The following is a 22,055-nucleotide window of genomic DNA, read 5'->3' as shown; positions in this document are numbered from 1 at the left end:
GTATGGGAGATGGACCTGCGTCAACAATTAATACTTGGGCATGGTGGGGCGGTATTCAAATGACAATATTTGCCCCTGGCCCCACAGATCTGGGCCCATGGCCCCACAGATCTGGGCCCGTCACTGGGCCCATGTATGGTGCGTCTACACCGGCTAAAGCTACGCCACTGGCCACACCCCATGCCTACAGCCCAACCAATGTGTTTTTTGGGGGGACATACTGTTTTACTGAAAATAAATTAAAAAGTATAATTTTTCCACACTGAATTCTCACAAATTTCCATCCAACAGAGAAAATGTCTAATACATGGTTACAATAACACATAATGAGAATGGCCGCAAGTGTTCAGATTGGATTGAGATTAGTTTGTTTCATCATATTTATTGGTTATCGGTGGAATTATTGACCGATGTATCAGTAAAAGGACAATATTGTCTGATATATGGGTTGGGCTCTACTCACGCCCACCACCTAAACCCCTTTTTGATCCAGAATAAAACCATTTTTCTCTCTGTGTCTCCAGGATTGGGGTCGTCCGGGGGACCTGTGGAACCTGAACATCCAGTGGCACGTCCCCAGAGTGGAGGAGACCAGCTTTGTGTTCTACGTTCTAGACCTGATCCTACAGCCAGAGCTGCTCCGACTACAGAGATACGCCCAGGGGGAACGGGACATGACCAGGTGAGGGATAAACAAAGTAACTAACTAAAAGATAGTGAGAAAATGGTCCTATTCATCTGTTATCAAACAAACAAACACAGAAGGACTACATAAACCTTCCCAATTAGAGAAACCCGTTTTGCCAGGACTTTACCAGGTTGAAGACCCATTAAACAGTGTGCCAGCGACTGGTTAAGTCTGGAGTAGACAGATGGAAGTGAAAGGATAGGATACTGAACATCCAAGAATAAGCTAACCTTTTTATGCTCTTCTCAACCAGAAGCAGGAACACCATTTTTAAAACAAGCCTGGGTCTCTACTACATCACTACTTCAGTAATGCACACAGTAGCAAGAACGTTTTGCAATGGACAAGTGTGCTATTGTCTTGAAGAGTTTAGCTGCTACCTCCATTTCAAAACGTTTTCGCCCCGCTGAACACAACCCTGTTCTGCTCTATAATGTGTAGTCAGTGTTATGTGGACCCTTCATGTAACTGTCTTAATTCTGTTTTTCAGGGATGACGTCCTACAGAGTTTGTCCATTGTACAGCACTGCCTTCTGGGAGCAGGTAGCCTGTTGCCCCTGCTGCAAGGAGAGCCCATCCCTGAACTGTGAGTAGGACACATTTAATTTGCAAACAAGTTAATCAATAAAATGTATTTATAAAGTAATTTGTTGTCAGTGTTTTACCAACAGTGTGTTTTAACTTTGAAACCTCTTTCCCCATCAGGGTGACTAGCATGGTGAATCTGGGGGAGACTAACCTCTTCACAGGGATGGCCGATGGTAGGGAGTATTACTAACTACCCTTCTAGTTAGCTGTGCTCTGATTTCTTTGTGTGGGCAGTCATATTGTGACTGGGATGTGCTCATAGTGTGGCTAGCCAGAGTTGTAATGCCTCAACTCTCTCTCCCTCCCTGCAGATGTGTCCAGAGAGAACTACAGAGATGCTATCTGCAGAGTGATGAGGCAGCTTCTACGTGAGTAGTGTCCGTTTCCCTTCTGTCGGAGTTACCACAACCCCACCTAACATTAAATTCACATCCTCTGTAACGACACCACACCCAAGAACAAACCCTTGTCCCCTCCTGTTTTTGTAACCACAACACATCCGCACACCCAACATCAAACTACAGCCAGCCAAACAACTGTTGTTATACCATGTGGCACTTATCACCTCTACCCTCCAGATACTTGTGTCCTGTCATCGACTGCGGTATTATCATTGTCTTGGCAAGATTACTTTATTGTCCAATGTCCACAGATGTCCAACGGGAACTTGTCTTCTGCTGTACTTGGCTTTTCTGCACATGTCCAGATCTAACTAACACAGAAAGTGTAAACCTATCCAGATCATTTCCCTTCCTATAAGTGTAATGTTTTTTTTTAAATTGCTTTGTGTTCACCACCTTATGACGCTCTTCACATATTAAGATTGAATAAACCATGTCTAAAACATATCCATGTAATGGTTTGTTCTGTTTTTATTTTCTCAGATCACATTCTGGAGCACTCAGAGGACGACACCAAGTCTCTGTTCTCCATCATCAAGATCATCAGTGACCTGCTGCACTTCAAAGGCTCCCACAAACAAGAGTTTGACTCTCGCTGGAAGAGCTTCAACCTGGTCAAGAAGTCCATGGAGAACAGGGTGAGCGATATAGCTAGAACGCCATACTGGAGCCATGGCTGAGATTGTGGTGGACCTCCCGAATGAAGTTGTATTTCTCTTGAGTGAATGAATGCTGGTTGTTTACAGCACCCACATACTTATCTGACATATCTTTTGTAAGAGTTGAGTTTGTCATTTTTTGTTGTTGATTCTGGTGCTGACCTGTAATCACTTACTCATTTGTCTTCTAATACACCTACAGCTTCACGGCAGGAAGCAGCACATCCGAGCCCTGCTAATCGACAGAGTCATGCTACAGCACGAGGTACGGTTTCTCTCTCTCTGCCCTCTCTCTGTTCTGTCCATCCTCGAATGTCTGCTGCAGTCATGGAAGAATCTGTGTGTTTACCCCAGGTTGTAACCTAGCCTCTGTGTTTTGTGTTGTCCAGCTGCGTAAGCTAACAGTGGAGGGGTGTGAGTACAAGAGTATCCACCAGGAACTGATGCGGGATCTGCTGCGGCTCTCTACCAGCACCTACAGTCAGGTTAGCTCAGTTTACTACCACAGATGTTTGTTTTAGTAGCCCCAGCAGGTAAACAAAACATTACTGTGGTGAGAGAGATGTTTTATCAATCTTGGCTTCTTTTCCTTGATTCCTCTCTCCTCACCACCTCAACACATTCATCTCCTCTGATGTTTTTTGAGGAGGCGGCGAGGAGATAGGATGCAAGGTATCAAGAAACATTTGAGTGTATGTACCTCGTGTGTCCCTCCAGGTGCGTAGCCGGGCTCAGAGTGTGCTGTTCACAGCTCTGGGGACCTATAACTTCTGCTGCCGGGACCTGATCCCCCGTGTGCTGGAGTTCCTGGAGCCAGACCGCTCCGACGTCACACAACAGCAATTCAAAGTACGACTGGCCTGTCTCTGTCCTGTGTCTCTCTTATCTTGCCCACACACATAAACACTCCCCTACCTCATCCACACACACACATGCACATGGTCTAGGCTGGTTATTGCAGATTGATTATTGATCAATCGATTGATTGATTGACTGACTAAATGACTGACTGACTGGATGATGTAAATAGAGAAATGGAATATAACTTTGAGTCCTCATATTCGCCATCCTTCATTATTTTCCTCATCCTTCCTTCCCCCCCTGTCTCTCCTGTCTTCAGGGTGCCTTGTACTGTCTCTTGGGGAACCATAGTGGGGTGTGCCTGGCCAACCTGCACGACTGGGACTGCATCACCCTGACCTGGCCTGCCATCGTCCGCTCAGGACTCAGCTCAGCTATGTCCCTGGAGAAGCCCTCCATCGTCCGCCTGTTTGACGACCTCGCTGACAAGGTCCACCGCCAATACGAGACCATTGGCATCGACTTTGCTGTAAGATACCCTTCCTGCTTTTCCACTGGTGGAAATTGTCATTGCTACCATCTGGTTGTGAATGGTTTGTACTGATGTAATTTCAACTTGATCTGATTTGTAAACTGAAAGTAAGGATATCATGCCTTCCAACTTTGCCCGCTGGGTTTACTCTCAACTCTTTTTTTCAATGAATGACAAAATGTATATAGTATTTCCTGTTGGGCGTATAGAAGTACAGTGTGACATAAGCCTTTGAGAGTAAAGCTTTGTGACTGAATAGGATTCAAACATGTCTCTGAAGTTGGGAATCTACAGGTCATCTATATATTAGTCTGCTTGGCCTGAGATGACCTGTCTTTACCTCCATTAGCTATATATATCATATCCTGTATAACATATATAATAATTTCTGATTAAACAAACTCTTTGCTGTAGATCCCGTCAGAATGTCGGGCAGCGGCGGTGCAGCTCCAGACCTCCGGTGTTCCCCTGCCTCGGGACCCTGTCCCCTCAGACCAGGAAGAAGCAGAGGGCCTCAGGAAGCAGGAGGAGAAGAACCTCGACTCAGTTCAGTAAGTACCAGAGGAAGCGCTTTCACTGCTAATGACTAAACACTCAATACTGTCGATGAACTGTACACAAAATCTTCAAATTTAGCCCTATTGGTGTCTTATTGCAGTCTAGCAAAGGTCTGCCGTTCCTGTTGTTAAACTAATTTCTCAGTTATGTCTACAGTATAATGTCCCCAGTATAAGCCACTTTATAATATATTACTGGTCTGTCTCCCTCAGGAAATATGAGAGTCTGGTTGGTGAACTTCTGGACTGCCTCAACGACAGAAACATGTAGGTTCACCTTGTCTCAATGACTGAAACGAGCATAGAAATGTATTGTGTTTAACAGATATGATAGTCTGTTGTATAGAACAAGGGAATCATGTCAGCTCTGTTCCTTACGTTTCTAACTGCAACATTTTCAACTTCCTATTCATCAGTGCACTCTGTATCAAAACGTTGTGAAACGGAAACCATTTACATCATGTTGTACAAAGATTTATTGCTAATGAATATGACCCAGGTAGTACCTCCCTTCACTCTGTAGCAAAACGTTGTGCAACGGAAACCATTTACATCATGTTGTACAAAGACTTATTGCTAATGAATATGACCCAGGTAGTACCTCCCTTCACTCTGTCAAAACGTTTTTCACCCGCTGCTCTGCATGTTGCAGGCCCTGGAAGTTTGAGCACAATGCCATTGGATTCATGTCTCTGTTGCTGAGAGATGACCACCCTCTCCCCTCCCCTGCTGTCCTGTTCTTTGTCAAGAGCCTCAACCACGACTCGCTCCTGGTCCGCAAGGTGGGCGCTCCCACACAACCACCACTATCCATACACACACGCGCACTAAACACAGAATCACTAACGGACAGACCCAGTCATGCATTCAGTTTCATTCACTACATTGAGAGAATCTATTTTGCATGATAACTCTTCAAGATGGCAGTAAACAGTAAAGTTTCACATATAAATTCACATCTATCTTCAAACATCAGCCACGTATGCATAATCGTCGTTATAGTGTTTCATTTTAAGATATAGAAACTTTTTTTGTGTGTTTATTTCCCCCACTAGTTGGCGATATCAGCAGTGGCAGGGATCATGAAGCAACTCAAGAGGCCGCATAAAAAAGTACCAGTCAGCCCCAACGAGCTCTGTAAGTACCCACTCTCGAGTTGCACTTCCTGTCTCCTCGCTCACTAGTCCCCTTACCTGTGTTCAAATAGTATTCGTTTCAAGCTGTACTTGATTGGGCTTGCTCTGGTGCAATGGAACCAAAGGAATAGTCCCAAAATTGCAAACCCTTTCCATCTGGCACTTCAGGTAGGCTCTAAAAGTATTTCAATCAAATGTATTTATAATGCCCTTTTTACATCAGCAGACGTCACAAAGTGCTGATACAGAAACCCAGCCTGAAACCCCAAACAGCAAGCGATGCAGGTGTAGAAGCACCTACAGTACCAGTCAAAAGTGTATTTATTTTTACATTGTAGAATAATAGTGAAGACATCAAAACTATTAAATAACACATGGAAAAAGGTGTTAAACAAATCAAAATATTTTATATTTGAAATTGTTCAAAGGAGTCACACTTTGCCTTGATGACAGCTTCGCACACTCTTGGCATTCTCTCAACCAGCTTCATGAGGTCAGTCAATCCGGAACATTTCAATAACATTTCTTCAAGTGCAGTCGTAAAAACCATCAAGTGCTATGATGAAACTGGCTCTCATGAGGACCCCCACAGGAAAGGAAGACCCAGAGTTACCTCTACTGTAGAGGATAAGTTCATTAATTACCAGCCTCAGAAATTGCAGCCCAAATAAAGGCTTCACAGAAGCAAGTAACAGACATGTTACTTTGGATGAGCTGCCCATGTGTGGTTCCCACCGTGAATGTGTGGTTCCCACCGTGAAGCATGGAGGTGGGGGTGCTTTGCTGGTGATAAGCTCTGGTTTCTTTAGAATTTAAGGCACGCTTAACCAGCATGGCTACCACAGCATTCTGCAGCGACACGACCATCTGGTTTGCGCTTAGTGGGACTATCATTTGTTTTTCAACAGGACAGTGACCCAACATACCTCCAGGCTTGTGTAAGGGCTATTTGACCAAGAAGGAGAGTGACGGATTGCTGCATTAGATGACCTGGCCTCCACAATCCCCCGACCTCAACCCAATTGAGATGGTTTGGGATGAGTTGGACAGCAGAGTGAAAGAAAAGCAGCCAACAAGTCCTCAGTATATGTGGGAACTCCTTCAAGACTGCTGGAAAAGCATTCCAGGTGAAGCTGGTTAAGAGAATGCCAAGAGTGGCTACCTTGAAGAATCTAAAATATATTTTGATTTAACACTTTTTTGGTTCCTACATGATTTCATGTGTGTTTCATAGTTTTGATGTCTTCACTATTATCCGACAATGTGAAAAATTGTAAAAATAAAGTAGAATGAGTAGGTGTGTCCAAACTTTTGACTGGTACTGTATTTGAAAGTAAACAAATACTATTTGACCCCAGGTGTGATTATAACAGCTATACAGCATGTATCTCAACACCTCTCTCCTCTCAGTGGCTCCAGTATAACAGTAGCAGTCTGGTCCTCTCACTGCCTCTCTCCCTCTACCAGGTGGTCTAAAGGAGCCGGCCGGTATGATAGCAGGAGACAGGCCTGATAACCAGTGGCTCCAGTATAACAGTAGCAGTCTACCTCGTACCCAGCAGGACTGGGAGGGCTGTACATTCGTAGAGAAGACCCACTGGGGATACTACAGCTGGCCACAGAAACTCATGATGTACTCTCCCTCTGAGGAGCAGCCCAAACAGGGACTGACCAGAGAGGAGATGACAGAGGTGAGGAGATGACACGGCACACACACACAATGGCCACAGTCTAATTCGCTACCCTTGTCCCGAAGTGTACACTTGGACACTCCTGATTGATGTGAAATGACTGTATTAGTGTAGGGAATATGGTGGAAACTCCCTCCAGCCATGCACGCTTTCAATACAATGCTTTTAAATGTATGAGCAGGAGTGAACAAGTGCACACTTCTGGCTGAAGGGTAGAGAATCAGAATGCAGTCTCTCACTTTTTGAAAACGCTATATAACATCCTCTGCTGTAAAATGTGACATCTCCAGCCAACTGTAATAACAGTTTCTTCTTCTCTCATTCCAGCGAGAGCAGATCATCTACGACCACTTTTCAGACCCAGTGTTCATCAACCAGCTGATTGAGTTCCTCTCTCTGGAGGACCGGAAGGGCAAGGACAAGTTCAGCCCCCGCAGGTTCTGCCTTTTCAAGGTGAGGGAGAGAGAGATCAGACCCTGAGATCAGACCCTCCCAATCTCAGAGGTATTTCCTGAACCTTCATTAATACCTTGTTCTCTATCCCGCCTCTTGTTCAAAACATCGGAGGACGTGAGTTCTCTCTTCATACTCTATTCGCTTCCGTCTGACGTTTTGAAAAGGAGACTGCAGGGAACAGGGCTGCGAGGAACGAGGGAAGGATAAACCCAGGAGGGTGGTTTTGTAAGCCAAATCTTTAGGCTTCCGTAGCTCTGTCTTATTGACACTCCTCTATCTTTCAGGGTCTGTTCCGTAACTTCAACGATGCCTTCCTGCCCGTGCTGAAACCACACATGGAGCGTCTGGTGGCCGACACACACGAGAGCAAACAGCGCTGTGTAGCAGAGATCACTTCTGGACTGATCAGAGGCAGCAAGCACTGGAGCTACGGCAAGGTAGGAACGAACACACACACTGGAGCTACGGCAAGGTAGGAACGAACACACACACACTGGAGCTACGGCAAGGTAGGAACGAACACACACACACTGGAGCTATGGCAAGGTAGGAACGAACACACACACTAGAGCTACGGCAAGGTAGGAACAAACACGCACACTGGAGCTACGGCAAGGTAGGAACGAACACACACACTAGAGCTACGGCAAGGTAGGAACGAACACACACACTGGAACTACGGCAAGGTAGGAACGAACACACACACTGGAACTACGGCAAGGTAGGAACGAACACACACACTGGAACTACGGCAAGGTAGGAACGAACACACACACTGGAACTACGGCAAGGTAGGAACGAACACACACACTGGAACTACGGCAAGGTAGGAACGAACACACACACTGGAACTACGGCAAGGTAGGAACGAACACACACACTGGAACTACGGCAAGGTAGGAACGAACACACACACTGGAACTACGGCAAGGTAGGAGCGAACACACACACACACACTGGAGCTACGGCAAGGTAGGAACGAACACACACACACTGGAGCTACGGCAAGGTAGGAACGAACACACACACTGGAGCTACGGCAAGGTAGGAACGAACACACACACACTGGAGCTACGGCAAGGTAGGAACGAACACACACACTGGAGCTACGGCAAGGTAGGAACGAACACACACACTGGAACTACGGCAAGGTAGGAACGAACACACACACTGGAGCTACGGCAAGGTAGGCACGAACACACACTGGAGCTACGGCAAGGTAGGAACGAACACACACACACTGGAGCTACGGCAAGGTAGGAACGAACACACACACACACACACACACACACACACACACACACACACACACACTGGAGCTACGGCAAGGTAGGCGAGAGATGCATACACCATGGTCAAATGCGCGTGCACACACCAGACTCAAGCAGTACTTTACATTTCTCCACTTGCCAGGCAAATAAGAATGTGTGTGTGTATGTCTGACTTACCTGGATAAATAAAAGTTAAATATTTTGGATGTTCTTGACCTTTGACTCTGGACCTGTGTTCCCCTCCCAGGTTGAGAGTCTGTGGGAGCTGCTGTGTCCTCTGCTCCGTACAGCACTGAACAACATCACTGTAGAGACCTACGCTGACTGGGGCACCTGCATCGCCACCGCCTGTGTAAGCCTCGAGCCCTCATCTCATTCAGCAGTCCATTTCTTTCAGCTTCTTTCTCAATCAGTAGTTCCTCCATTCCCAAATGCATCCTCTCTCCTCCATTCCCAAATGCATCCTCTCTCCTCCATTCCCAAACGCATTAGAGGAGAAGGCCAGAACAGGAAGGACCTTGGATCTTCTCTTCCAATGCATTTAAGGAGACGAGGAGTGAATGCAGGAATGGGGAAAGACTGTCCCATCTGACATGATTCTGTTTTCCTGCATCCACATCTTTGACCTTTGTGGTTTTGTGTGGTACAGGAGAGCAGAGACCCCAGGAAGCTCCACTGGCTGTTTGAGATGCTGATGGAATCTCCAGTCAACGGGGAGGGGGGATCCTTCGTAGACGCCTGGTGAGGAGAAACTTTACCAACGCTTGAACTGTCAGATAGACAGGCAGCTCTCTGTACAGTCGTTCTCCTAGATTATGAACTGTCAGATAGACAGGCAGCTCTCTGTACAGTCGTTCTCCTAGATTATGAACTGTCAGATAGACCGTCTTTCTCCTAGATTATGAACTGTCAGATAGACAGGCAGCTCTCTGTACAGTCTTTCTCCTAGATTATGAACTGTCAGATAGACTGTACAGAGAGCTGCCTGTCTTTCTCCTAGATGATGTTCCATGCACACACAAAGGCCCCCAAAGCAACATTCAGGCTCTCTTGTCAATTGAAACCAATAAAAACCAAACTCTTTTAGGTGGGGGGGGCAGCAAAAAGCTAGGCAGTGTAGCTCCCCACATGTACAATGGTAGGTAGGGGAAACACTTTATTTTTGTGTTAGTGTGTATAACTCTCCTCTCTCCAGTCGTCTGTATGTGCTGCAGGGGGGCCTGGCTCAGCAGGAGTGGAGAGTTCCTGAGCTGCTCCACAGACTGCTGCAGTACCTAGAGCCCAAACTCACACAGGTCTACAAGAACGTCCGTGAGCGCATCGGCAGGTAGGACCTCTCTTACATCCATTGACCGAATACTGATGGAGTATTTTAAAAGTATACTATCGATATACTTTTCAAATGGCGTGTTTCCACTAACACTAACACCCCAGTGTTTTACCCAAAAGGCTGACTTGTTTCCACCTCCACGGCCTGGCCCCAGGTTCTCACTGGGAGCTAAGGCCCTGGCCTCTGGTACTTTTCATTTACTTAACAATGGTTGACTGTGAACATGGATGAATACCTTCCATGGTTAACAACTAGTCACAACGAACTGTCTTGATGATGCAGAGGTTGTTTATTCGGCTCTTCACAAGTCCTCAGTTACAGCTCTGTCTATATGGAAACACAGTTCCCAAAAAACAACACTAGAGCCCACGTAGTCATAATCACTGGCAACACACTGGTGGTGTAATGGAAACCGCCCAAAATATGATGGTAAGGGACTACACACACCCACCATCATGCCCTCTTATTGTTCTCCTCCCTCCCTCTCTGTCCCCCCTCTCGCTCTCTGTCCCCCCTCTCGCTCTCTGTCCCCCCTCTCGCTCTCTGTCCCCCCTCTCACTCTCTCTCTCTCTCTGTCCCCCCTCTCACTCTCTCTCTCTCCCTCTCTGTCCCCCCTCTCGCTCTCTGTCCCCCCTCTCGCTCTCTGTCCCCCCTCTCACTCTCTCTCTCTCTCTGTCCCCCCTCTCACTCTCTGTCCGCCCCCCTCTCTCTCTCTCTCTCTCTGTCCTCCCTCTCGCTCTCTGTCCTCCCCCCTCTCTCTCTCTCTCTCTGTCCCCCCTCTCGCTCGCTGTCCTCCCCCCTCTCTCTGTCTCTCTTCTCCAGTGTACTCACCTACATCTTCATGATAGACGTCAACCTGCCGTACACTCAGCCCACAGCCTCGCCTCGCATCAAGGAGTTCACAGAGCGGGTACTGCTGCGCCTCAAACCCCTAACGGAGGGGGACGAGGAGATCCAGAACCACGTGGTAGAGGAGAACGATGTGGGGGAGCAGGACGAGAGGACACAGGCCATCAAACTACTGAAGACGGGTACGACCCCTAACCCTAGCACAGGCCATCAAACTACTGAAGACAGTTACGACCCCTAACCTTAACACAGGCCATCAAACTACTGAAGACAGGTACGACCCCTAACCTTAACACAGGCTATCAAACTACTGAAGACAGTTACGACCCCTAACCTTAACACAGGCTATCAAACTACTGAAGACGGGTACGACCCCTAACCTTAACACAGGCTATCAAACTACTGAAGACAGGTACGACCCCTAACCTTAACACAGGCCATCAAACTACTGAAGACGGGTACGACCCCTAACCTTAACACAGGCCATCAAACTACTGAAGACGGGTAAGAGACCAGAGGATAGGGAGCGCGAGAGCATATTGATGATGATAATCCCAGTTGTAAAGCAAAAGAAAACAGTCTCCGTACATCTAAGATCAATGCACATTTGTCATTTTAATGTGTCAACCTTTCAGTTACAATGACCTTTGTCAGAGCATACAATGTAATAAAGGTTTTCTATGTGTTTCCAGTACTCAAGTGGCTGATGGCCAGTGCCGGACGCTCCTTCTCCACGGCTGTTCCAGAGCAGCTCCAGTTGCTGCCACTGCTGTTCAAGGTGGGTGGGTCAAGGAAGGAAGACACCTGGAGAGGAACCAGACTCAAAGGGGGAGGCCTATCCCTAATCCCTCTTCACTCTCTTCCTGTTGTAGATCGCTCCGGTGGAAAATGATGACAGTTATGATGAGCTGAAGCGGGACGCTAAGACCTGTCTGTCTCTGATGTCCCAGGGACTGCTCTACACAGAGCAGATACCACTGGTCCTACTGGCCCTGCAAGAGGTAGGGACACGCATGCTCTGCAGGTGGTAGGTCACCACACACACACGTGCACGCAGTGTGGGAGGTGAGTCACTGGGCCATGCGCCTTTCATTTCTGACACACACACACACACACTTTTTCCACATTTTGTTACATTACAGCCTTATTCTAAAATTGATTAAATAAATAAAGGAATCCTCAGCAATCTACAATACCCCATAATGACAAAGCAAAAACAATAGGTTTTTAGATTTTTTTGGGGGCCTTGACAATTTTGTCGGAGCTCTATGGACGTTTCCTTTGACCTCATGGCTTGGTTTTTGCTCTGACATGCACAGTCAACTGAGGGACCTTATATAGACAGGTGTGTGCCTTTCCAAATCATGTCAAATCAATTCAATGTACTACTGATGCACTCCAAACAAGTTGTAGAAACATCTCAAGGATGATCGATGGAAACAGGATGCACCTGAGCTCAATTTAGAGTCTCATAGAGAAGGGTCTAAATACTTATGTAAATAAGGTAACGTTTATTTTTAATACATTTGAAATAATGTTTGAACCTGTTTTCACTTTGTCATTATGGGGTGTTGTGTGTAGATTGATGATCTCTTTTTAATTTAATCAATTTTAGAATAAGGCTGTAACAAAATGTGGAAAAAGACGAGGGGTCTGAATGCTACCTGACGGCACTGTAATTAAACCAGTAGGCCTATAGGCTGTACCTACGCTGCGTTGTATGCCTCCTGAGTAAAAAACAGTGTAGGCTATTCCATTCAAACAACTAGACCCTATGCACACATTGTAATCAAATTCCAAATCTTACTTGGTGCATTTCAAACTTCTTTTGTGAGGTGCAGCCGGTGCAGCCGGAAACAAGTTCTGTACGGTGGCGAGTGGTGTGGTCGATAAATCAGATTTGGAGGATTGTTTATCTCCAGTTTGGGAACATTTTGGCTTTCTAATAGAAGCAAAAATGTATTGAAGTTTGTAGGATATCAACTAAATGTATTTATTAGACCATTTCATGAATTTGTCCAAGATAAAAAGACATGCTTAAGTGATTCAAATTTTCCTTCAACTTTCTGAAGCGGCAACAGCGCGTGAAATCCCCCGTCTGTGTGCGCATCTGCTACTTTGTAGCCGTTAGTGATTATGCTAATGACTACGGTCTTCTGGTAGATGGAAAGGCGCTCCCAAAAACCTACAAAGTAGTCGATGTTGACCTGGCAGAATGATACCAGGATTATTTACATCACTTCAGTAGGGATTTGTTCAGCAAACTCTGCAATCCCGTGTGCTACAGAAACAACGCTAACCAAGCAAGGCTCTTGCTGGTGTGCAACTACATTGCTTTATTTATCTAGGCAAGTCCGTTAAGAACAAATTCTTATTTACAATGACAGCCTACCAAAAGGCAAAATGCCTCCTGCGGGGACGGGGGCTGCGATTAAATATGAATATAAATATAGGACAAAACACACATCCCCACGAGAGACAACACAAAACTACCTACAGAGAAACCTGAGACAACAACATAGCAAGGCAGCAACACATGACAACACAGCATGGTAGAAACACATGACAACAACGTGGTAGCAGCACAAAACATGGTACAAACATTATTGGGCACAGACAACAGCACAATGGGCAAGAAGGTAGAGACAACAATACATCACGCGAAGCAGCCACAACTGTCAGTAAGAGTTTTCAGTTAAGTTCAAGGGTATCTAAACCCCAAAATCAATATTTATTTTCACCAGACCACAAAATGGTCTCCTGATGGGGTTGACGCATTGTTGTGGGCTTAGAACCTCCAATTGTCTCCTGATGGGGTTGAAACATTGTTGTGGGCTTAGAACCTCCAATTGTCTCCTCATGGGGTTGAAACATTGTTGTGGGCTTAGAACCTCCAATTGTCTCCTGATGGGGTTGAAACATTGTTGTGGGCTTAGAACCTCCAATTGTCTCCTGATGGGGTTGAAACATTGTTGTGGGCTTAGAACCTCCAATTGTCTCCTGATGGGGTTGAAACATTGTTGTGGGCTTAGAACCTCCAATTGTCTCCTGATGGGGTTGAAACATTGTTGTGGGCTTAGAACCTCCAATTGTCCCCTGATGGGGTTGAAGCATTGTTGTGGGCTTAGAACCTCCAATTGTGTTGTTTTTCTATTAAACAAGTTTGATTTTGAGACTGAAAATCTGAAACGTGGAATAACTGAATTAGGGGGTAAATTGAACATGTTATAGGGCCCTACATTCTATGCCTCATCTATTCCTTTCTTAGTTTTGCATGTTTTACCCCCAAAAATGTAACCTGCTGTACCGACACTGAACCGTGACCCCAAAACGTCAGATGCGTACCAAACCAGGGGTTTGGTGAACCTTTACACCCATAGTTGTTGTTTTGTAATTAACATTCTACGTTATCTTCCAGATTGCGGGCAGCAGTTCGTGGCATGCTCGCTACACGGTTCTGACGTACCTACAGATCATGGTCTTCTACAACCTGTTCACCTTCCTGAGCGACCAGGGAGCCGTCAACGACGTCAGAGCACTGGTCATACGCCTGCTGGAGGACGAGCAGCTAGAGGTAATGCACACACACAGGCAGAGACACACACACACCACACACACACACAGACGTATACTGTAGACACACACAGACACAGACGTATACTGTACACACACACACAGACATGTACTGTACAGACACACAGGAAATTAATGTAGAAAAGGAGTTGAACAGGCATGAGTGGGTGATCATTATACGGAACAAAGACATGGATATGTAAAATGATTAATGCCAGATAGCATCACGGCTGAAAGGGCGGGGACAGAGCAGTGTGGGGAGGTAGGCCTATTGGTTACAGATCACATTGTGTATCACATTGTGTAATTGCTGAGCAATCTGTCAGAGTGTGGGGGGGGTGCTCACAGGCCCTTTCCTCCCTGTTTTACACTTCTATGTATGTAGGGATTAGGCACTCTTCCTCCCTCTGTCTACCTCCTCTTTCTCCCCCTCTGGTCCCTCTCTCACTTGTTGCTATGGAAACCACTGGCTGCAGGAGTATTCTGTTGCTATGTGGAGGATATTAAGGGGGAGGGGGTGAACAGATGGATTTAGCCATTTCTGTCTTTCTATCCAACTGTCCTCTAGGGAGGGCTGTGACGATTATGGAATTTTAGGTAACGATTCATTGTCATGCAAATGGGAATGGTAATTGTAGTTCTGGTTTGTTTTAATGGTATGTTTTTAATGCAGCTTTACGTCTAAAAAACAAATGGTTTTGCCGACCTTGGAACTTTTGAAAATGAACCTTCTCCTCACGACCGTGTCGTTCTGCTCGTAAAATGATAAACAACTTTACCCATTTGAAGTCAAAATGGAAGAACTGCTATTGGGTAAACAATATCTATTTGAAGTTGAATCCAGCCTTCTCCTAAAATGAGTGTATTAAGACGATTATGACAACAACAAAATGAGTTCACGGTTATTGTCCATAATTATACCGGCCTTACTCTAGAGCCTAATATATTGACTTCCCTTGGCTGCTTGACACCTCTCGTTGCTAGGCGACATAAATTGGTTCACTCAATCAGTGACAGGATTGGGTTTAATACAGTTGTGTAAACGTTGGACTGTGTGTGTGTCTGTTTAATAACATACATATACTGATCAGGAGCTGCGAAGTCACATGTATACAACTTATTCATAATTATGTTTTAACGAGAAGTCCAACGACACTAAAGACCTGATGCTGGTTGCAGCTGTAGATTCCTAGATTCTTCTTCCCCAGCCCACAGTATAGTGCACAGCCTCTAACCTCCTCTTCCCCAGCCCACAGTATAGTGCACAGCCTCTAACCTCCTCTTCCCCAGCCCACAGTACAGTACACAGCCTCTAACCTCCTCTTTCCCAGCCCACAGTATAGTACACAGCCTCTAACCTCCTCTACCCCAGCCCACAGTAGAGTACACAGCCTCTAACCTCCTCTTCCCCAGCCCACAGTACAGTACACAGTCTCTGACCTCCTCTTCCCCAGCCCACAGTACAGTACACAGTCTCTGACCTCCTCTTCCCCAGCCCACAGTACAGTACACAGCCTCTAACCTCCTCTTCCCCAGCCCACAGTACAGTACACAGCCTCTAACCTCCTCTTCCCCAGCCCACAGTACAGTACACAGTCTCTGACCTCCTCTTCCCCAGCCTACAGTACAGTACACAGCCTCCAACCTCCTCTTCCCCAGCCCACAGTACAGTACACAGCCTCTATCCTCCTCTTCCCCAGCCCACAGTACAGTACACAGCCTCTAACCTCCTCTTCCCCAGCCCACAGTACAGTACACAACCTCTAACCTCCTCTTCCCCAGCCCACAGTACAGTACACAACCTCTAACCTCCTCTTCCCCAGCCCACAGTACAGTACACAACCTCTAACCTCCTCTTCCCCAGCCCACAGTACAGTACACAACCTCTAACCTCCTCTTCCCCAGCCCACCGTACAGTACATAGCCTCTAACCTCCTCTTCCCCAGCCCACAGTACAGTACACAACCTCTAACCTCCTCTTTCCCAGCCCACCGTACAGTACACAACCTCTAACCTCCTCTTCCCCAGCCCACAGTACAGTACACAACCTCTAACCTCCTCTTCCCCAGCCCACAGTACAGTACACAACCTCTAACCTCCTCTTCCCCAGCCCACAGTACAGTACACAACCTCTAACCTCCTCTTCCCCAGCCCACAGTATAGTACACAGTCTCTGACCTCCTCTTCCCCAGCCCACAGTACAGTACACAGCCTCTAACCTCCTCTTCCCCAGCCCACAGTACAGTACACAGCCTCTAACCTCCTCTTCCCCAGCCCACTGTAAGGTACACAGCCTCTAACCTCTTCTTCCCCAGCCTACCGTACAGTACACAGTCTCTGACCTCTTCGCCAGCCCACCGTATAGTACACAGCCTCTGACCTCTTCCCCAGCCCACAGTACAGTACACAGTCTCTAACCTCTTCTTCCCCAGCCCACAGTACAGTACACAGCCTCTAACCTCTTCTTCCCCAGCCTACCGTACAGTACATAGCCTCTAACCTCCTCTTCCCCAGCCCACAGTACAGTACACAGCCTCTAACCTCCTCTTCCCCAGCCCACAGTACAGTACACAGCCTCTAACCTCCTCTTCCCCAGCCCACAGTACAGTACACAGCCTCTAACCTCTTCTTCCCCAGCCCACAGTACAGTACACAGCCTCTAACCTCTTCATCCCCAGCCTACCATACAGTACATAGCCTCTGACCTCTTCGCCAGCCCACAGTACAGTACACAGCCTCTGACCTCTTCCCCAGCCCACCTTACAGTACACAGCCTCTAACCTCCTCTTCCCCAGCCCACCTTACAGTACACAGCCTCTGACCTCTTCCCCAGCCCACAGTACAGTACACAGCCTCTAACCACCTCTTCCCCAGCCCACCGTACAGTACACAGCCTCTGACCTCTTCCCCAGCCTAGCTACAAAACAGTCCTGAGCCTTTGTGCGCTCAATGGTGAGACTGAATCACTCAACAGAACAGGGAGGCTGGAGTTTTCTCCTCTTCTCTCTCTAGCTCCATTTAAATGAGTCCTGTGATTCCTCGCTTGCCATCTCCTTTTCAACAGTGTTGTTCAACTGTACGGAGCTGGGTGGCGCAGTCTGTACTGACTACCTCGGCTCAACTAAGAAGCTCTATCCAAATTCTCCTCCTCGCTGCCGCCTCAAAATGCATTGTAGAAGGTCTTAGGGGGAGTGACCTTGGACCTTCTCCAATGCATTTTGAGGCGGCAGCGAGGAGGAGAATTTGGATAGAGCTTCTTAGTTGAGCCGATGTAGTCAGTACAGACTGCGCCACCCAGCTCCGTACAGTTGAAGTCGGAAGTTTACATACACTTAAAACTCGTTTTTCAACCACTCCACAAATTTCTTGTTAACAAACTATAGTTTTGGCAAGTAGGTTAGGACATTTACTTTGTGCATGACACAAGTCATTTTCCCAACAATTCTTTACAGATTATTTCACTTATAATTCACTGTATCACAATGGGTCAGACGTTTACATACACTAAGTTGACTGTGCCTGTAAACAGCTTGGAAAATTCCAGAAAATGATGCCATGGCTTTAGAAGCTTCTGATAGGCTAATTGACATCATGTGAGTCAATTGGAGGTGTACCTGTAGACCTATTTCAAGGCCTGCCTTCAAACTCAGTGCCTCTTTGCTTGACATCATGGAAAAATCAAAAGAAATCAGCCAAGACCTCCGAATTGTTTTGTTGTTGACCTCCACAAGTCTGGTTCATCCTTGGGAGCAATTTCCAAATGCCTGAAGGTACCAAATGCCAGATGTTCATCTGTACAAATAATAGTATGCAAGTATATCGGACCACGCAGCCGTCATACCGCTCAGGAACGAGACGTGTTCTGTCTCCTAGAGATGAACGTACTTTGGTGCGAAAAGTGCAAATCAATCCCAGAACAACAGCAAATTACCTTGTGAAGATACTGGAAGAAACAGGTACAAAAGTATCTATATCCAAAGTAAAACGAGTCCTATATCGACATAACCTGAAAGGCCGCTCAGCAAGGAAGAAGCCACTGCTCCAAATCTGCCATTAAAAAGCCAGACTACGGTTTGCAACTGCACATGGGGACAAAGATCATACTTTTTGGAGAAATGTCCTCTGGTCTGATGAAACAAAAATGGAACTGTTTGGTCATAATGACCATCGTTATGTTTGGAAGAAAAAGGGGTAGGCTTGCAAGCCAAAGAACACCATCTCAACCGTGAAGCACGGGGGTGGCAGCATCATGTTGTGGGTGTGCTTTGTTGCAAGAGGGACTGGTGCACTTCACAAAATAGATAGCATCATGAGGATGGAAGCAACATCTCAAGACATCAGTCAGGAAGTTAAAGATTGGTCGTAAATGGGTCTTCCAAATGGACAATGACCCCAAGCATACTTCCAAAGTTGAAGCAAAATGGCTTAAGGACAACAAAGTCAAGGTATTGGAGTGGCCATCACAAAGCCCTGACCTTAATCCTATAGAAAATGTGTGTGCAGAACTGAAAAGGTGTGTGCGAGCAAGGAGGCCTACAAACCTGACTCAGTTACACCAGCTCTGTCAGGAGGAATGGGCCAAAATTCACCCAACTTATTGTGGGAAGCTTGTTGAAGGCTACCTGAAATGTTTGACCCAAGTTAAGCAATTTAAAGGCAATGCTACCAAATTCTAATTTGACCCACTTCTGACCCACTGGGAATGTGATGAAATAAATAAAAGCTGAAATAAATCATTCTCTCTAATATTACTCTGACATTTCACGTTCTTAAAATAAAGTGGGGATCCTGACTGACCTAAGACAGGGAATTTTTACTAGGATTAAATGTCAGGAATTGTGAAAAACAGAGTTTAAATGTATTTGGCTAAGGTGTATGTAAACTTCTGACTTCAACTGTATATGGCAACACACACACACTGTCTGTCAAATTGTGTAAATAATGAACTCTTTCCACCTTTCCTTCTCTACCTCTGTTCTCCCTCTGTCCCCCAGGTGAGGGAGATGGCTGCCACCACGCTGAGCGGTTTCCTGCAGTGTAACTTCCTGTCCATAGAGGGCCCCATGCAGAGCCACTTCGAGGCCCTCTGCAAGACTCGCCTGCCCAAGAAGCGGAAGAGGGAGCTGGGCTCCGTGGTGGACACCATCCCCTCCGGAGGTAGCTACTAACACAACTTTCCAATGCTTTACTTAGAACGCATACTGTTCCTGGTAGTGCTACAAGCATACTGGCTCGGTTCAATATCTACACTAGAATGGCCAATGCAAAGCTTCATTCTAAGTGCTATTGCTAGTGTGGATATTGGAACAACAACTGTCTACATCAGCGTTTCCCAAACTCGGGTCCTCGGGACCCCAGGAGGTATAGGTCTTTGATTTTGCCTTAACACTACACATCTGATTCAAATGATCAAAGCTTGATGAATAGTTGATTATTTGAATCAGCTGTGTAGTGCTAGGGGGAAAGCCAGAACGTGCACCCCTTGTGTTCCTGAGGACCGGGTTTGGGAAGCCCTGGTCAACATGCAACGGTCCATTGCCTTACCTGGAACACAGTTGAGTTAGATGGTCTTCTAGATTGTAGTTTCCTTGACCTTACTAAACCTGTTATACCTCAGTTTTCAATGCTCATTTATAGTCTTTTCCTCCCTGTGTGTGTAGATCTGGTGCGGCGTCATGCTGGAGTGTTAGGTCTGAGTGCCTGTATCCTGTCCAGCCCCTACGATGTTCCCACCTGGATGCCCCAACTACTGATGGACCTCAGTGCCCACCTCAATGACACACAGCCCATTGAGGTGAGGAGGACTAACACATGCAGTGCCTTGCGAAAGTATTCGGCCCCCTTGAACTTTGCAACCTTTTGCCACATTTCAGGCTTCAAACATAAAGATATAAAACTGTATTTTTCAGTTTTTGATTTGTTAAAAAAGTTTGAAATATCCAATAAATGTTGTTCCACTTCATGATTGTGTCCCACTTGTTGTTGATTCTTCACAAAAAAAATACAGTTTTATATCTTTATGTTTGAAGCCTGAAATGTGGCATAAGGTCGCAAAGTTCAAGGGGGCCGAATACTTTCCCAAGGCACTGTACATATACACACACACACACACACACACACACACACACACACACACACACACACACACACTGCTCTCTCACACAAACACACACACCTCAACGACACACAGCCTATAGAGATGAGGGGTACCCCAAACACAAGTGTCTCTCTCTCCCCATTCCCGGGCATCTTGTTTCTGAATACGTCTTGTGTCTACTCCTGCAGATGACGGTGAAGAAGACCCTGTCGAACTTTAGACGGACTCATCATGACAACTGGCAGGAGCATAAACAGCAGTTCACTGACGACCAGCTGCTGGTTCTGACCGACCTGCTGGTCTCTCCCTGCTATTACGCCTAGATACCTGGTACACACACAGCAGCTAACAGTAACACCCACACACCTGATGGTCTCTCCCTGATACTAAACCTAGATACCCGGTACACACACAGCAGCTAACAGTAGCACCCACACACCTGCTGGTCTCTCCCTGATACTAAACCTAGATACCTGGTACACACACAGCAGCTAACAGTAGCACCCACACACCTGCTGGTCTCTCCCTGATACTAAACCTAGATACCCGGTACACACACAGCAGCTAACAGTAGCACCTACACACCTGCTGGTCTCTCCCTGATACTAAACCTAGATACCCGGTACACACACAGCAGCTAACAGTAGCACCCACACACCTGCTGGTCTCGCCCTGATACTAAACCTAGATACCTGGTACACACACAGCAGCTAACAGTAGCACCCACAAACCTGCTGGTCTCTCCCTGATACTAAACCTAGATAGCTGGTACACACACAGCAGCTAACAGTAACACCCACTAACCTGCTGGTCTCTCCCTGATACTAAACCTAGATACCTGGTACACACACAGCAGCTAACAGTAACACCCACAAACCTGCTGGTCTCTCCCTGATACTAAACCTAGATACCTGGTACACACACAGCAGCTAACAGTAGCACCCACACACCTGCTGTTCTCTCCCTGATACTAAACCTAGATCCATGGTACATATGCACACACACACAATTCAAACGTATGCTTGGGTGGAAAAATCCCAAAACAAATTACATTATAAACAACACAAGGTACCAAGCATTAATCCCACTATCCATTCTGCCTCTCTTTAGGGCCAAGCATTAATCCTACTATCCATTCTGTCTCTCTTTAGGGCCAAGCATTAATCCCACTATCCATTCTGTCTCTCTTTAGGGCCAAGCATTAATCCCACTATCCATTCTGTCTCTCTTTAGGGCCAAGCATTAATCCCACTATCCATTCTGTCTCTCTTTAGGGCCAAGCATTACTCTCGCTATCCATTCTGTCTCTCGTTAGGGCCAAGCATTACTCTCGCTATCCATTCTGTCTCTCGTTAGGGCCAAGCATTAATCCCACTATCCATTCTGTCTCTCTTTAGGGCCAAGCATTAATCCCACTATCCATTCT

General features: G+C 46.4%; 1 protein-coding gene across 2 annotated transcripts in view; it reads left to right on the top strand.

Annotated features, from left to right (window-relative positions):
* Positions 1-22,055, top strand: part of LOC110499326 (proteasome activator complex subunit 4B) — a 71,803-nt gene that overhangs the window by 47,524 nt on the left and 2,224 nt on the right. For both annotated transcript variants that reach the window (XM_036956186.1, XM_036956185.1), the window contains 26 exons: positions 525-682; positions 1,179-1,274; positions 1,394-1,449; positions 1,588-1,644; positions 2,161-2,315; positions 2,539-2,601; positions 2,726-2,821; positions 3,054-3,185; positions 3,457-3,666; positions 4,084-4,220; positions 4,440-4,493; positions 4,879-5,008; positions 5,282-5,363; positions 6,830-7,053; positions 7,381-7,506; positions 7,794-7,946; positions 9,028-9,132; positions 9,430-9,521; positions 9,976-10,107; positions 10,933-11,141; positions 11,652-11,737; positions 11,832-11,960; positions 14,378-14,533; positions 19,527-19,689; positions 20,193-20,326; positions 20,818-20,959. In XM_036956186.1, the coding sequence (XP_036812081.1) occupies positions 525-682; positions 1,179-1,274; positions 1,394-1,449; positions 1,588-1,644; positions 2,161-2,315; positions 2,539-2,601; positions 2,726-2,821; positions 3,054-3,185; positions 3,457-3,666; positions 4,084-4,220; positions 4,440-4,493; positions 4,879-5,008; positions 5,282-5,363; positions 6,830-7,053; positions 7,381-7,506; positions 7,794-7,946; positions 9,028-9,132; positions 9,430-9,521; positions 9,976-10,107; positions 10,933-11,141; positions 11,652-11,737; positions 11,832-11,960; positions 14,378-14,533; positions 19,527-19,689; positions 20,193-20,326; positions 20,818-20,952 (3,270 nt within the window). In that variant the 3' untranslated portion in view covers positions 20,953-20,959. The remainder of the gene's footprint in view (positions 1-524; positions 683-1,178; positions 1,275-1,393; positions 1,450-1,587; positions 1,645-2,160; positions 2,316-2,538; positions 2,602-2,725; positions 2,822-3,053; positions 3,186-3,456; positions 3,667-4,083; positions 4,221-4,439; positions 4,494-4,878; positions 5,009-5,281; positions 5,364-6,829; positions 7,054-7,380; positions 7,507-7,793; positions 7,947-9,027; positions 9,133-9,429; positions 9,522-9,975; positions 10,108-10,932; positions 11,142-11,651; positions 11,738-11,831; positions 11,961-14,377; positions 14,534-19,526; positions 19,690-20,192; positions 20,327-20,817; positions 20,960-22,055) is intronic.

Source organism: Oncorhynchus mykiss, chromosome 20, assembly GCF_013265735.2.
Source record: "Oncorhynchus mykiss isolate Arlee chromosome 20, USDA_OmykA_1.1, whole genome shotgun sequence".
Classification (NCBI taxonomy): domain Eukaryota; kingdom Metazoa; phylum Chordata; class Actinopteri; order Salmoniformes; family Salmonidae; genus Oncorhynchus; species Oncorhynchus mykiss.
Note: the sequence above shows the minus strand (reverse complement) of the source record. Positions and strands in the feature narration are given on the sequence as shown.